The sequence below is a fragment of the Delphinapterus leucas genome, chromosome 9, assembly GCF_059928025.1.
Source record: "Delphinapterus leucas isolate spDelLeu-1000000601 "Yukka" chromosome 9, BTC_Dleu_Yukka2, whole genome shotgun sequence".
NCBI lineage: Eukaryota > Metazoa > Chordata > Mammalia > Artiodactyla > Monodontidae > Delphinapterus > Delphinapterus leucas.
In genome coordinates, this window is record NC_143137.1 from 19,576,650 (window position 1) to 19,591,604 (window position 14,955).

General features: G+C 39.6%; 1 protein-coding gene across 2 annotated transcripts in view; it reads right to left on the bottom strand.

Annotated features, from left to right (window-relative positions):
• Window positions 1-14,955, bottom strand: part of EXOC4 (exocyst complex component 4) — an 823,589-nt gene that overhangs the window by 784,945 nt on the left and 23,689 nt on the right. For both annotated transcript variants that reach the window (XM_022580733.3, XM_089917005.1), the window contains exon 3: window positions 7,041-7,235. In XM_022580733.3, the coding sequence (XP_022436441.1) occupies window positions 7,041-7,235 (195 nt within the window). The remainder of the gene's footprint in view (window positions 1-7,040; window positions 7,236-14,955) is intronic.

Sequence of the window (14,955 nt, forward strand, 5' to 3'; positions counted from 1 at the left end):
GACTAGACTTGTTTTCCGAGAAAAATCCTATCTCTGCCTGCAGGAATTCTTTGACCATATAAAATGTGGAGTGGTCTTTCATTCAGGGCAAGAAGAAAAGGAATCAAAAATGCCTAACTTAGCCAGCCCTACTTCAACTCTTATCAGCTCAAAACAAGTCCACCTCAGACGGGTTTTTGACGGTATAACATGATAGCAATCACTACATCCTTTCTTACAGTATCAATAAACATAATCAATTATAAATAACATTTCTAAGGTCTTACTATGTATACTGTGCGTACTTTACATACATAGCTCAATATTTCATTTAATCCCTTCAACAACTCTGGGGGCATACAATTATCCTCAACTCCAACTTTCAGCAAAGTCAAATTAAATAAGGAGCCCCAAGTCATCCAGCTAGTAAAGATCAAAGCTGGGATTCAAGCACAGGTCCACCTGACCCACACTAAGACCCACGCTGACATTCGCAGCCTTGAACGTTGTACAACAATTGCAAAGCCTCTTGTGAACTAAAAGTATTACACATATACCTATTTTTATTATAGGATCTTAAAAAACTATGCAATTAAATAGCTGTTTCACTCTCCTCACCCCAGAGGTGGCCACATCTTCATAGGGTAAGTGAAATAATTCCACCATACCATTCTTTCAGCAAAGCACTCTGGGATCCTCTGGGAAGAAGGCAGCCAACATATATATGTTGTTATTATAATTATCATAATAATCCTTATCTGACTATACAGCTATGGATTCTTTTAAAAAAGGCATATAAATTTTTTTTAAAGACAAAATGATCAAGAGACATTCAAAATCTCTACAATCTCAGGAAGCCTTAGAAATGAAAAATTTATTTTAGTCACAAGCCTTGTGACTGTCAGCTAAAGTGCTTCAAAACTACTCACACTGGCTTGGTTTCCACTGATTGAATGCAATTATGAATTGACTTCTATGGGTTGATAAATCAGAACTTGTGTAAGTGGTTTTCAAAGCTCATCTGTGCAATTTCAGTTTGATGCAGACTTCCACACAAAATTCTCCTTAAAAAAATAGTTCATAAAAATATCAACTATCATGAAATACCTTCCTGGTTAGCTCATGCCACTGGGAAGAAGCTGTTCTTACATTAATAATTCTTCCCAGAATTAATCAGTCATTGTACATTAGAACCAGCAGCTGGAGTGTTTTGAGTGATAATGAAACCTGTAACAAGGCATCTTCAGCAGTCTTTTCAAGACAATAAGGGAATTAAAATTTCAATTTAAATGCAGAGGTTTGAAACACGCTTCACTGGCAAAATTACTTCAATTAATGTGAGTGGAATACAAAGGACAAACTGCAGAAATGTGATGCAGCAACCAGAAATTATGTCATTAATGCGCTTGCATCAACCCAGCACAATGACTGCAGAGGTCTAATTTAAACCGTACATATCACAAAGCTACAGGCTACAGTATTAATCAAGCCTCTGATTTCAATATGACGGATACAGGCTTCTTGTTGGATCACTTTTAGCTTTTCATAGGCTAACAGCAGCTGTTTACCTTGAAGGAGGAAACAAAAGGCCATGCCTATTTGCAGACATCCCCTGTCATGACAATTTATTTTATGCAATACTCAAGTTATCAAAAGACATAACTATCCCATCTAGAAGCCAAGTCTATAGCTGTCAGCCCAGGCTGATGGTGAAATAGGAATTGCAGGAGCTGACAAGAGCCATGGGTCACCACTGATTTATTTACTCTGAATTTATTAACCTGAGTAGGGATTAAATTACTGGGCACCTGCACCTGCCTTAAAAATGGAAAGACAGGGCTTCCCTGGTGGCGCAGTGGTTGAGAGTCCGCCTGCCGATGCAGGGGACATGGGTTTGTGCCCCGGTCCGGGAGGATCCCACGTACCACGGAGCGGCTGGGCCAGTGGGCCATGGCCGCTGAGCCTGCACGTCCGGAGCCTGTGCTCCGCAGCGGGAGAGGCCACAGCAGTGAGAGGCCCGCGTACGGCAAGAAAAAAAAAGGAAAGACAAAATCTCTTGATAAAAAGATCTAAGCAAATCAGAGGGGTTTGAAAGACTAGATTGTTCTGTCTTCACTTTCCTCTGATGTCTTTTAAAGGAAATTACTTTTTCTTTTTTTTTTTTATTTATCTTTATTTATTTATTTTTGGCTGCCTTGGGTCTTTGTTGCTGGGCATGGGCTTTCTCTACTTGCGGGCGAGTAGGGGCTACCCTTCGTTGAGGTGTGTGGGCTTCTCATGCAGTGGCTTCCCCTGTTGCGGAGCACAGGCTCCAGGCACATGGGCTTCAACAGTTGTGGCTCACGGACTCCACAGCACAGGCTCAGTAGTTGTGGCACATGGGCTTAGTTACTCCGCAGCACGTGGGATCTTCCTGGACAAGGGATCGAACCTGTGTCCCCTGTATTGGCAGGCGGATTCTTAACCACTGCGCCACCAGATAAGTCCTCCTCTGATGTCTTTTAGCAAAGATTTCCATTTGGACCCTTGAGATGCCTTAAGTAGATTTTACTTCTAATAGCACATAACCATGGGGAAAGGAAATGTGATTATTTTCTCATATGAAGTCCAATCAAAGAGCAATTATAGACCTTACTATTTACTCATATACAAAAGACCAAATTGAAGAAAATTTCCAACCTTTTGAGCACATCTTAAATCCTACCTCCGTGAAATCTTCACTGTATATTAGAATATGCTAAACCCCCTGGTCATCCAAACCAACTACCTCCTCTGGAAAATGGGAAGGACATCAGAAACCTATCTCTCATAGGGTTGTTGTGAGAATTCAAAGTGTTAACAAAGGTAACATACTTAAAATGGTACCAGCACACAGTGAGGGCTCAACACATATTAGCTATTATTATAATTATTGTTTTTGTTGTCCATTTAAATATTGCAGAAAGGAACGGTTAGAAACTAGAGAACCTTGCCATTAAAAAAACAAAAACAAAACCTAACAAAAACCCCAAACCAGAGGAGAAAAAAATTAGACCAGAGCTCCTAGAGAGGAATTTTCCTTTTCTCTGTTTAGTGGTATATCAAAGTCTTCCACAGAGTTACCCGTTCGGCTAATCATCTGTGAACTCTGACCATGTGAAGTACATTATGCTAAGTACAGGGTAGACAAAAATAGGTAAGATGTAGTCCCTGCCCTCAATGACCTACCACACGAACAAAAGCAATTATATTTCAGTGAAATACACACAACTTATGGAGACAAAGAAAAGCATCTACTCATGTCAAGTATTCTTGCCACAATAAAAATATATAATAATTCTTTTTTAAAAAAAGAGAAGCATCTAATTACCAGGGACATTCAGAAACTTGATGAAATTTGAGCCAAGTCTTAAAGAATAAATCATCATTTTCCAAGCAAGCAGGATAAGGATTAGGTTCAAGGAAATTTACGATTCATAAACAATAAATCTATCACATCCCTATACATCAGCAACAAATAACTAGAAATTATAATTAATAAAGAGCCACTATTTTAAAAAGCAACCAGGAGCTGAGAGCCAGAAGTAAAACTAACAAAATACATGTACTGTCTCTAAGGAATACATTACTAAGCATTATTATAAAGCACATAAATTAAGACGTCAATAAATGAGAGATACCCTTTTCTGAAAGACCTGATATTACAAAGATGAAATTCTCCTAAATTTAATCAAAATACCATCACGCTTTGCATGGAACTTGACAAGTTGATACCAAAATTCATATGGAAGAGAAAAGGGCCAAGAATAGCACAGACAGTTCTGAATAGCAAAGTGAGGGAATGTCTTCACCTGCTATCAAGATATATTATAAAATTATAGTAATTAAAACAACATGGTTTTGGTGCAGATACAGACAAGACCAACTGAACAACATAAAGAGCTCAGAAACAGACCCATGCACATGTGAAAACTTGGTATGTGACCAAGGTGGAATTATAAATCGGTAGGAAATGAATTCAATAAATGGTCTGAGCCAAGTGGCTATATAGAAGGTAAAATTAGATCCCTAGTTCACACCATATGTGATAATACATTTTAAATAGATTAAAGACAATGATATAAAAGATTCTCTTTATGACAGTAGGATAAAAAAATTTCTCAAAATAAGTCACATAAAAAAGGAAATAAAGAATGAAAAACATTATTGAATTAAATTTTAAAACTTTTTAATAAAAGACACCCTAAACAAAGAGATATCTACCAACTGGGAAAAGATATTCACAATCCATCTAAAAGACAAAGGATAAGTATCCAGAGTACATAAAGAACTACAACAGAAAAAGAGGAACTTCTGGGAAATATCTCTCTCACACTTACTCTTTTCTAGAGGTGACTACCCTTCCTTCCCACACAACTCCCCAGGACCACCCTTCCCCCAACAAAATAGTTTTAGTTGGAACTGACAATCACAGTACCCAAGCTGCCTAAACTAGATCTGACCCCCATTTTTGAATTAGAAGATTATTTTCCTCTGCAAAGCTGGAAAAATGTAAAATACAGCTCACAACCCTTCTTTTCCCCACACACCCAAACCCCGCCCACATGTGGAAGAAAGTCTATAGTAAAACAATGAAAAAACATGCAAAAACATACAGATGGCATTGCACATATACTCCTGTTCTTTTAGCAGACTGGTTACATGAGTACAGCAATTCTTTTACCTAAGCTAGCTAGAGCTGAATTTCTATAACTTACAGCCAAGAATTTAAAGAAGTATTTAATGAGGTCCTTAAGTCAAAACAAACAAAGAAAAGACAGTGTTCATTATTAATTAGCTCTTAAATAAATTTGCCCTTAAGGAATAAAGGCTAATCCTAAAATCTGAAATCCTAAAATGAGCATAATTAACACCAAAATAAGTTCTAACAACCTTTTTTTTTTTTGCAGTATGCGGGCCTCTCACAGCTGTGGCCTATCCCATTGCGGAGCACAGGCTCCGGACGCGCATGCTCAGCAGCCATGGCTCACGGGCCCAGCTGCTCTGCAGCATGTGGCATCTTCCCGGACCAGGGCACGAACCCGCGTCCCCTGGCAGACTCTCAACCACTGCGCCACCAGGGAAGCCCTAACAACCTATTTTTAATATGTGGCACTTACTTAAAAGCAGGCCCACTACAAAAAATCATGATTCAAATAGATGTGTAAATGCTACACAAATATATATAAGCTTATCTGTTCTGATTGCTGAATCTTGAATATTTAGCACATATATGCCTTCCTAACACATAAACCAACAGCAAAGCTAAAGAGGTGCCTAATTTTTTTGTTGGACACCGTATAGTCATCATTAAGGAAGATAACATTATAAAGATACTGAAAATACCCAATTATTTTACCACTCCAAAGAAAAGACCATTATTAATCTCCCTCCACTGTGGAAACTGACTATTCACTATCACACTACCTGGTTTTAATATATGAGAGAATATCACGGCACATCTCATTTCCTGGTTACCAAATTTCCTTTAAAGCTTCTTATGACGGACTTAGAGCAAAATTCCTCTTGAAAGTCTGAATGAATTAGAACCACTTAGAGGATTTAACCTGTTTTTCTCCCACTAATTCCTCTCGGTGTTTTTTTTCCCCCCCCCCAGTGCTACAGCCAATCTAATTTGTTGAAACAAAGATAAGGGACTTTCACCTACTGTGAAAAGAAAATCCAAATACAGTCCATCTACTCCTGAGTGTTTCCGTAGTCGCCAGACAACTTTGAGAAGGAAGTAGGGAAGTTTGTGTGGAAAGAGGAGGTAGAATGAGCAGCCCTTGCTAATAGCCACAGGGCCTAGGAAAGTTAGTGCTTTTAGGGAGCAAGATGTGTATTCTTTTTTTTTTTTTTTTTTGCGGTACGCGGGCCTCTCACTGTTGTGGCCTCTCCCGTTGCGGAGCACAGGCCCCGGACGCGCAGGCTCCGCAGCCATGGCTCACGGGCCCAGCTGCTCTGCAGCATGTGGGATCTTCCCGGACCGGGGCACGAACCCGCATCTCCTGCATCGGCAGGCGGACTCGCAACCACTGCACCACCAGGGAAGCCCTATTTTTTTATTCATTGTCTTGACGCTCAGCCACATGTACCACAAGCTGCAACCTTCTCTGAATTTTCATTCCTAATTCAAAAAGTAGCAAAATGGGCTTCCCTGATGGCACAGGGGTTAAGAATCCACCTGCCAACGCAGGGGACACGGGTTCAAATCCTGGTCCAGGAAGATCCCACATGCCACAGAGCAACTAAGCCCGTGCACCACAACTACTAAGCCTGCGCTCTAGAGCCCGCGAGCCACAACTACTGAGCTCACGTGCTACAACTATTGAAGCCTGCATGCCTAGAGCCCATGCTCCGCAACAAAAGAAACCACCGCAATGAGAAGCCCACACACCGCAACAGAGAATATCTAGAGAAAGCCTGCTCACAGCAACGAAGACCCAACACAGCCAAAAATAAATTAATTAAATAAATAATTTTTTTTTTTTTTTTTTACAAAGTAGCAGAATGGATGAAGATACAGGCTAAAGGCTAGGCTGTGGAATACTCCTGCTGGACAAAGTTATTCCAGAATTATTCCCCCCAAAATTATTTTCTTTCTTATCAACTTAAAGGAAAAAAACAAAGCCCTAATATAAATAGTCCTTCACAGAATTTTTGGAACATAGTTTATAAATCTCCTAAACTTCTCTCTCATGCAGATTTCATTCTTCAAAATGGGATTCATTAACTATCTTCCTCTGAAACTAAAACAAACACCTCTCATGACCATTCCAACACGACTTAAGTACTGGTTTCTTACCATTATACTTCTTGCCGCTGTTCCAAAGGCAGACAACGCAAACACTGACATTAGGAAGAGAATCGCCTACTATTGCAAACACTGACATTAGGAAGAGAACCGGCAGGCTTCACCTGCAAGGGCTCGTGGATCCCAAGAGGGCAGTTTGTCATGTGCTTCATGAAGGACAGAATTCAGAGAACAGAAGGAAGCACTCTATCTTAGCAGAAATGCCCAGGAGCGCAGGCTGTGCTCTTACCAGCATGTCGGTGGCACTGAGATAGTGCTTGCTGGCCATGCACTGTTCCAGCTTTTGAGGCACTTGCTTGATATTCTCGATTTCATCCAGCAGGTTCAGGACATGCTTGTGTTCAATTCCTTCAATCCACAATTTCCGAAGCTCATCTCGTTTGCAGTGCAACAGCATCTTGCACGAAAGCAGGTTCTCTTTTACCTACAATAGAACAGTTTCAATCTTGGGTCAGTCCAAAGTCTTTCCAGCCTAAACCCACAATTTGGTTAGTATTCTTCACCAGTACTGCTATAAGTAACAGTTCCTAGTTATCACTGCCACTCATTCTGCTGTGGTTAATCTGCTTGTGAAATTCTAATCCTGGTTATGACACAGATTCACTTGCTCAGGTCTCCACTTCTCTGTATTTTCTCTCCTGAGAAATGAGAAAATTACTCAGGATATAGAGCATATACTCTGAAAATATGAAGTTCCACACCAAAGTTAATATATCTAGAAGGGAATGACTGATTTGAGAGTCCGTGCTATTATTCCTTCCCCATTCTTCCTGGCATATTTCCTATTCAGATGATAGGTCACTTGGTTCATCCTTCTAGGTCTAGAACTTTAGCTGAAGTTGATAACAAAGGACATGGACGTTCGTCTCAACTGACTAAAATGAAGGTAAGCCCAGTTTCCAGAAAAGAGTAGACGCTTCCAGAGACAGTCGTGAAATAAAGGGAATTAAAACATACCAAGAATTGTTTCCATGTAGTCTGATTTTAGGTATTAAATACGACAGTTGCAGGCATTCTCATAGATCTGCACAGTTTGCTGACCAGCCTAGGCACAGCTTGATAACACAGGAGGAGGAGAAGAGGAGCAGGGAAGGGTAGTCGCCATGTACATGATAAATGTATTTTCATGTTCTACCCTAATTAAAAATTTGATTTTTTTTTTTTTTTTTTTTTGCAGTATGCAGGCCTCTCACTGTTGTGGCCTCTCCCGTTGCAGAGCACAGGCTCCGGACGCGCAGGCTCAGTGGCCATGGCGCACGGGCCCAGCCGCTCCGCGGCATGTGGGATCTTCCCGGACCTGGGCACGAACCCGTGTCCCCTGCAGGCAGACTCTCAACCACTGCGCCACCAGGGAAGCCCAAAAATTTGATTTTTATAGCATGAAAAAATAAAAAGAATCATGACCTTTCACAATTCATAGAACTACTTTCATATACTTTTGACATTCCTTTACATGTATTTTTATTTAAATTAGAATTTCATGTTTGTTTACAGTTTTGGTTTTGTTTTCTGTTTGAGGTAAAATTTATGCATGAAAGTGTATCACTTTATGAGTTTTAGCAAATGCATACACACCTGCAATAATCCAAACCTTCGTCAATATATAGGACATTTCCATCACCCTAGAAAGTCTACCATGTTTTTAACAATTAAAAATCTGTCTTCTTTTACAACATTTGGTGTGGTGGTACACAGACTCATGATGCTACTTTTTGGTGACTGTAAAACTAAATTTTGACATTTTTCCAGCAAACATGGAAAATATGAATTGAACGCTAAAATTAGAAGGTATATTGAGACAGCATCTAATCCAATCCTACAACTTTAGCACAATATCTAAATCATACTTTTTATCAAACTGTCCAATGTAAAAAGAACCCTGAATAAACAGGTTTTGTAATCTGTCTTGATTAGCACAGAAGAATGACTGTTAGCTTTTTGGGGAATTATAGACCCCTTTGACAATCTGTTGAAGGTTCTAATCACCTCTACTCCTTCCATCAATCCCAAAGAGATAGCAAAATAATTCTATTTATTTTTTAGCATAAAATACCAAGAAAAGAGAGAACAGAGAGGAGGGAACAGCAAGGATGGCTAGAAACCCTTGGAAGCTGGTAAGAAGATGGCTGGCATCAAGTGGGGTTTGCTAACACTGAAAAGGAGGCACCCAGAATACTGAAGGCAAGAGTACAGGGTTGAAACTAAGTATTTTGAGCCCTCATCCAACATCCTCATCAAAGCACACAGACATGTAATTCCCTCTGCCACGGCACCGGCCAAATAGGAGGTTTACAATCTGAAGAAACTGAACTAGAAAGAATCTGGACCAGGAAATGCCAGACAGCTGAGAGGAGGGTGTGAGGCACTTGACAGAAAACAGGAGGATGAAGTCAAAGTGGACCCACCGACAAGTAAGGTCCTCAGCCCTCCCTGGACCCACAGCCTCCTTCCTGGGTTGGCTCCAATAACACTCAGCTTGACTTTGATCCCCAACACAGGAAACTTATGGCTTTCCCCTGGGAAAAACAACCAAGGAAACTGCTGGGTCCCTACCCAATCATCACTAGACAAGCCCCACGACATGCTGTGAGCTCCATCTCAGCTTTGTAGTATACCTCCCTCCTCCATCCAAACAGTTAGCCAAGGATCACCACACAGTCAAGTAAAGCCTGTAATATGGAAAGACAGGCATGAAAACAAAGAAAAAAGTGCTGAGGGGAGTAGGGGAACAGAAACTAGGCAGGAAAAAGAAATTTTAAAAAGCTATAATTAATATCCCTTGGGGGAAAAGATATTACATCAATGAAACAAGAATAGGATGCTATAAAAAATTCAGAGAATGAAAAACAGCTCTTGGAAATTAAAAATATGATAGGAAAAAAAATCCAACACAAAGGTTAGAAGAGACTCTTGAAATCTCCAAAGAGTAAGACACAAAAAACAAAGAAAGGAAAATAGGAGATAAAAGAAAATGGGGTGGTTGATCCGAGAGGTCCAAATAAGAATTGCAGGGGAGGAAAAGTGAGACAAAGTGGAGAAAAAATAATAATAAAATGGAAGAAAATGTTCCAGAGTAAAAGACACGAACTTTCAGATTGAAAAAGCACACAGAGTGTTTGAGACAATGAAGTGAAAAAAGACCCAGGGCACATTATCCTGACTCGTAAGAACATAAGGATATAGAGACAATCTTAAAAGCTTTCAAAGGAGGAAAAAATGCCATACAAAGGACTGTGAATCAGAATGCGTCTCAACAGCAACACTGAAAGCTACAAGACAAAGGAATAATGTATCTTCAAAATCCTAAGAGAGAATTATTTCCCAGAAAAACTATCAATCAAGCGTGAGGAAAAAATAAAGACATTTTCAGGCATGCAAGCTCTTAAAAAATAAACCTCATATGCACCATTATCTCAGCAAGCTACCGAAGAATGTACTCCATCAATATAAGAGAAAAACAAGAGGAGAAACAGAGGATCCAGGAAAGGGGGAAACCAATGCAGAACAAAGGCAATGGGATTTTACAATCATTAACTACAAGGAAAACGAGAACAAAATTGCACAAGCAAAAATAGTATGCTGCTGGGCTTCCCTGGTGACGCAGTGGTTGAGAATCTGCCTGCTAATGCAGGGGACACAGGTTCGAGCCCTGATCTGGGAGGATCCCACATGCCGCGGAGCAACTAGGCCCATGAGCCACAACTACTGAGCCTGCACGTCTGGAGCCTGTGCTCCGCAACAAAAGAGGCCGCGATAGTGAGAGGCCCGCGCACTGTGATGAAGAGTGGCCCCCGCTTGCCACAACTAGAGAAAGCCCTCACACAGAAACGAAGACCCAACACAGCCAAAAATAAATAAACAAACAAATGTGGGGTTTAAAAAAAAAAAGTAGTATGCTGGATGGTTTAGATGTAAATATTTACGTCGTTATAATAAAATACGCACCAGCTATTTAACCAAAAACTAGGACACAACTATACAGAGAGGATGAGGGAAGAAGATGAGGTGGGGTGGGGGAAAGAGTGAAGGAGGAGCCATAACTGGAAGCTCATATACAATGTCTAAAATAGAAAAATCCAGAAAAGTAGTATAAGCATATTACTTAGAAATACAGAAATACAAATATCTGGAAAAAAAAAACTAAAAGAGTAAAAGTCCATACCTCCAAAGTGTTGGAATTAGTACTGTGGTAGGATGAGGTAGGGGAATGCTGGTTTTTATCAGCATTTGTGGTTTTATTTGATTTTTTCAACACAGTTCTCAAGGCCATTCCTAGATCCTCTAGGAGTTCTTGGTGCCTGGGTTAAGAACTCTAGCTATTAAATCCATTCTATGTTAAATCTTAGTTAAAATCTCTCAGAATCTAATTTCTGATATTCTACTTATATCACCTTGGTTCTATACTTCTCAGCTTTTCCCTATGTGTGTAATGGTTACTATGGAAACTGTTAAAAATAAATTTTATGTCATACAACACCCAACTAGGCTCTTGATGCAGACAGTGGGAGATAGACTTACAGGGTGTCAGCAAAGCTTGGCAAACTCCCTTCTGATTGAAATAAAAGACCATTATGGCATTTCACACTAGGATATATACAGTATAATCAGCTCACTCCTCATTTTTACATACTACATGGAGGAAAAATGAAAAGGAAGGTAGAATGTGTGTGTGTTTGGGGGTGGGGGAAATGGCATCAGGCTGTGTGGAAAATGAACATTACCAAAACCATTTCCTAAACGGTTTAGCCAGAGCTGCAGACATAAGAAGCTAAAAGAACTTTTAATACTAAATTGCCCTGAGGCTTCAGCTTTTTGATCAGAAAGTCAGTTACGAAGAAATGTCCTTTTAAAACTTGGGGTGGCACGGGGAATACCAGTCAGCAATAAAAGGGAAGAAATGTGAAGAACCTCAAGATTATGCTGAGCAAAAGAAGCCAGACGCAGGAGTATACATGCTATGAAGCTCTGTAACAGGTAAAAATAATGTATGGTGATAGATTTCAAATCAGTATTTGTTTGGGGCAAGATGGGGTGGGGGGTATGGCCTATAAAGAAGCAGGAGAGAAGTCTCTGGGGCAATGGAAACATATTCAAGGATACATACGTCTGACAAAACTCACTGAACTAAAATTAATGCATTTTATTGTATGTAAACGCTAGCTCAATAAATATGATTTTTGAAACAGGGAGGGGAGAAACACGGCTATGTCCATCAATGAATAAATGCAGGTAAATGTAAGAAAGGTACCATATTCCACCTAAATGTTTATTTCTCAAAGGCCTGTTCTTTTAGAAACGTGGTGACAGCATTTTAATTCCATTCTAATTTAATCAGGATAGTTAAGATTCAAAAATTCTGTTACTCTGTTTCTTCCTTAAATAAATCCATGAAGAGTCAAGCTTTTCAAATCATGACATCAAAACCCAAGTAAAGAAATCCTTCCTCAAACACAAGTTTCCTTTGCTTCCTTAGAACTCTAGTAACTTCATTTGCTCCAAATTACCTAAAACAAGAATTTCAGTTTCAATAAACAAGAACTAAATCACTTTAATTAGAGACTATTAGAAAAAGAGAAAATAAGGAACACAGGGCCCAAGAGGTCATTGTGAATGGATATGTGAGATGACACAGAAAGCAGAGATAGAGATTTTTGCAACCCTGCCTTGAGAAAGATCAAGAGAGGAGGAAATGAACTGGGGCCTCTGAACAACACGTTGGGACATGTGACAGAGGAGGATGCTGATGGAGGCACAGGGGAGGTGGTGGAGGCCCTAACTTTTAAGTCATAAAATCAGAAAAGCATTGAACTTGGATGAAGTATTAGGGGAGGAGGGGAATGCCTTTGAGTGTGCATGTTATCTGTAATAAAATACAACAAATGTGCAAGCACCTCATTGATACTGTAGACTAGAAATATCCTGTAAAGTTCCTCAGAAGCAAGGGATGAAAATTAATGAAACAATCAACGTTATTCTTACTTCTAAAAGTATAGAGTATCATATTTTCTCTTATTTGTAGTAAAAACAAATCCACATATAAGCATTTTCATGGGTATCCTCCTAACACATGTCCAAGCCATTTTTTCCCATAGTCTTAATAGAAAGTGCTTAGAACAAATGAACTTTAGAAACACCACTCAGTGCTCTGTTTAAAAGCCCTTTAGAACTAAAGATCATTTTTTAATTACCCTCAAACTTCTATTTCTCATGCTTTTTGCTCCTTAGGTTTTCAGCTTCCATTTTAAGGTCTTAAATTCTGAGAAGCTTCACTCAACCTTTTCCAAAGGCAATACTATCCTTTTGAGTTGCAGAGTCTGGATACAGAACACAAATACAGACACAGTTAAACTTAATGAAAAGACTGCCTTGTAGTTCTTGTGACCGCATTAATGATCCGCACCACTGCCTAGATTTTAAATGATGATATCTCATTCTTGCCCACAGTTTAGCATGTCCATTTCTAGGCTTTTTTCCCTTTCTCATACAAGCAGCTGGGATTTTATGTCTGGGCTTAAATAACTTCCTACCAAAACCATGTTGTCCTACTGTGACTTACTTTTTTATATCAATTAAGGTTATTCTTCATTCTAATTCTACCTCACAACATATACTTTCATATAAAAAGGTCACAAAATTATTTTAGTTAAATGTTAAGTAATGAATGTTACATTACTCAATGATCAAGCCCTAACAACTTCACTTGAACAATCACATATGGTTATTTCCAATTACAGGCAAGAAAAATGAGTTAGGAGCTCGATCAAGCACCAACAGAACAGCCGAAACTGGGGCGAAATGTAAAGTGTTTGTGCGCACATCACAACAGAGACAAGTATCTGTGTTTCCCCTTCAGTTTACCTGCTTCTATGATAACCATTAGATGGATACTTAGTATCTTTAAAGAAATCTGGCATCATCTCATCTACTTAATACAGGATGGAAGAAACACTCAAATTCAAATACTACCAACAAGCATACGGCCCAAGTTCCCAACTCATATCCATTCACATTCATCCATTCTGGTGCTGCTATAACAGTCATTATGACAGACACTGGTAGAACCTATAAATTCTGAGGTTTTCTAATGCAGTAACATCTCACTTGTACTCAACAGTAATAAGACAGCCCAACTATTTTACTTATCCACATAAGTGACCTGATCAATCATACATGGTATTTTATTTGCACATTTAATCTCAAAAAAATTCCATGTGGACTTGCCTGATATAAAGAAGTTTGGAGCATCAAAGAAGAGTCAGATCTATCTGTCAGCTCATATTATCCTCAAGGACAGAGATTCTACCAACAAGAATCCATAAATGAAAGAAATGCCAAGATGGGAAATGTAAACAGTTCCGTGTTCTCAAGCTTTAAAAGGTAACAAAGCATGAATGTGAACATCTTCATCTGCCTTGGCCCCCGCTAAAATCTCTTCTCAGTATAGCAGCTAGAGTGGCCCTTTTAACATGTTAGACACATCGTGCCGCTCTTGTGCTCAAAACTTACAGTGATTTCCACACACCCAGAGTTAAAATCAAAGTCCTTACAGCGATCAAGACCCCACGTGACCTGACCCACTCTGCCACACCTCACCCACCAGCACTCTCGTCTCCCTCTGCCACTCTCCCCACTTCTCACTGTGCTCCAGCTCCAACCTTGCTGCTCCCCCAAATTCCAATCATGTTCTTGCTTGAGGAGCTTTCTGTACCTGCTATTCCTTCTTCCTGGGGTGCTTTTCCGGACTCTCCCTCACCTTCTTCTAGTGTTGGCTTGAATATAACCTCAGTGAAGCCTTCCCTGACCACTCTGTTCAAAACAGCAACTCCCTATTCTCCTTCCTAGCTTTTTTAAATTTTATTTTAAGCACAGCGTTTCTTACCATCTGTTATACCCTCTTACTAATTGATAGCCTGCCTTTCTTGACTAGAATGTAAACTCCACGAGGACAGGAATTTTTGTCTGTTTTACTCACTTCTATACCCCAGGACCTAGACCGCTGCTCAGCACAAAACAAACACTTAATATAGAGACTAAATCAATGTTGCTAAATATCATCTATTTGTTTTCCTGTGTCTTCCCACTAGCATGTAAGCCCCATGAGGACAGGGACTGGTATTTTCCACTACATGGAAATCTAAAACATA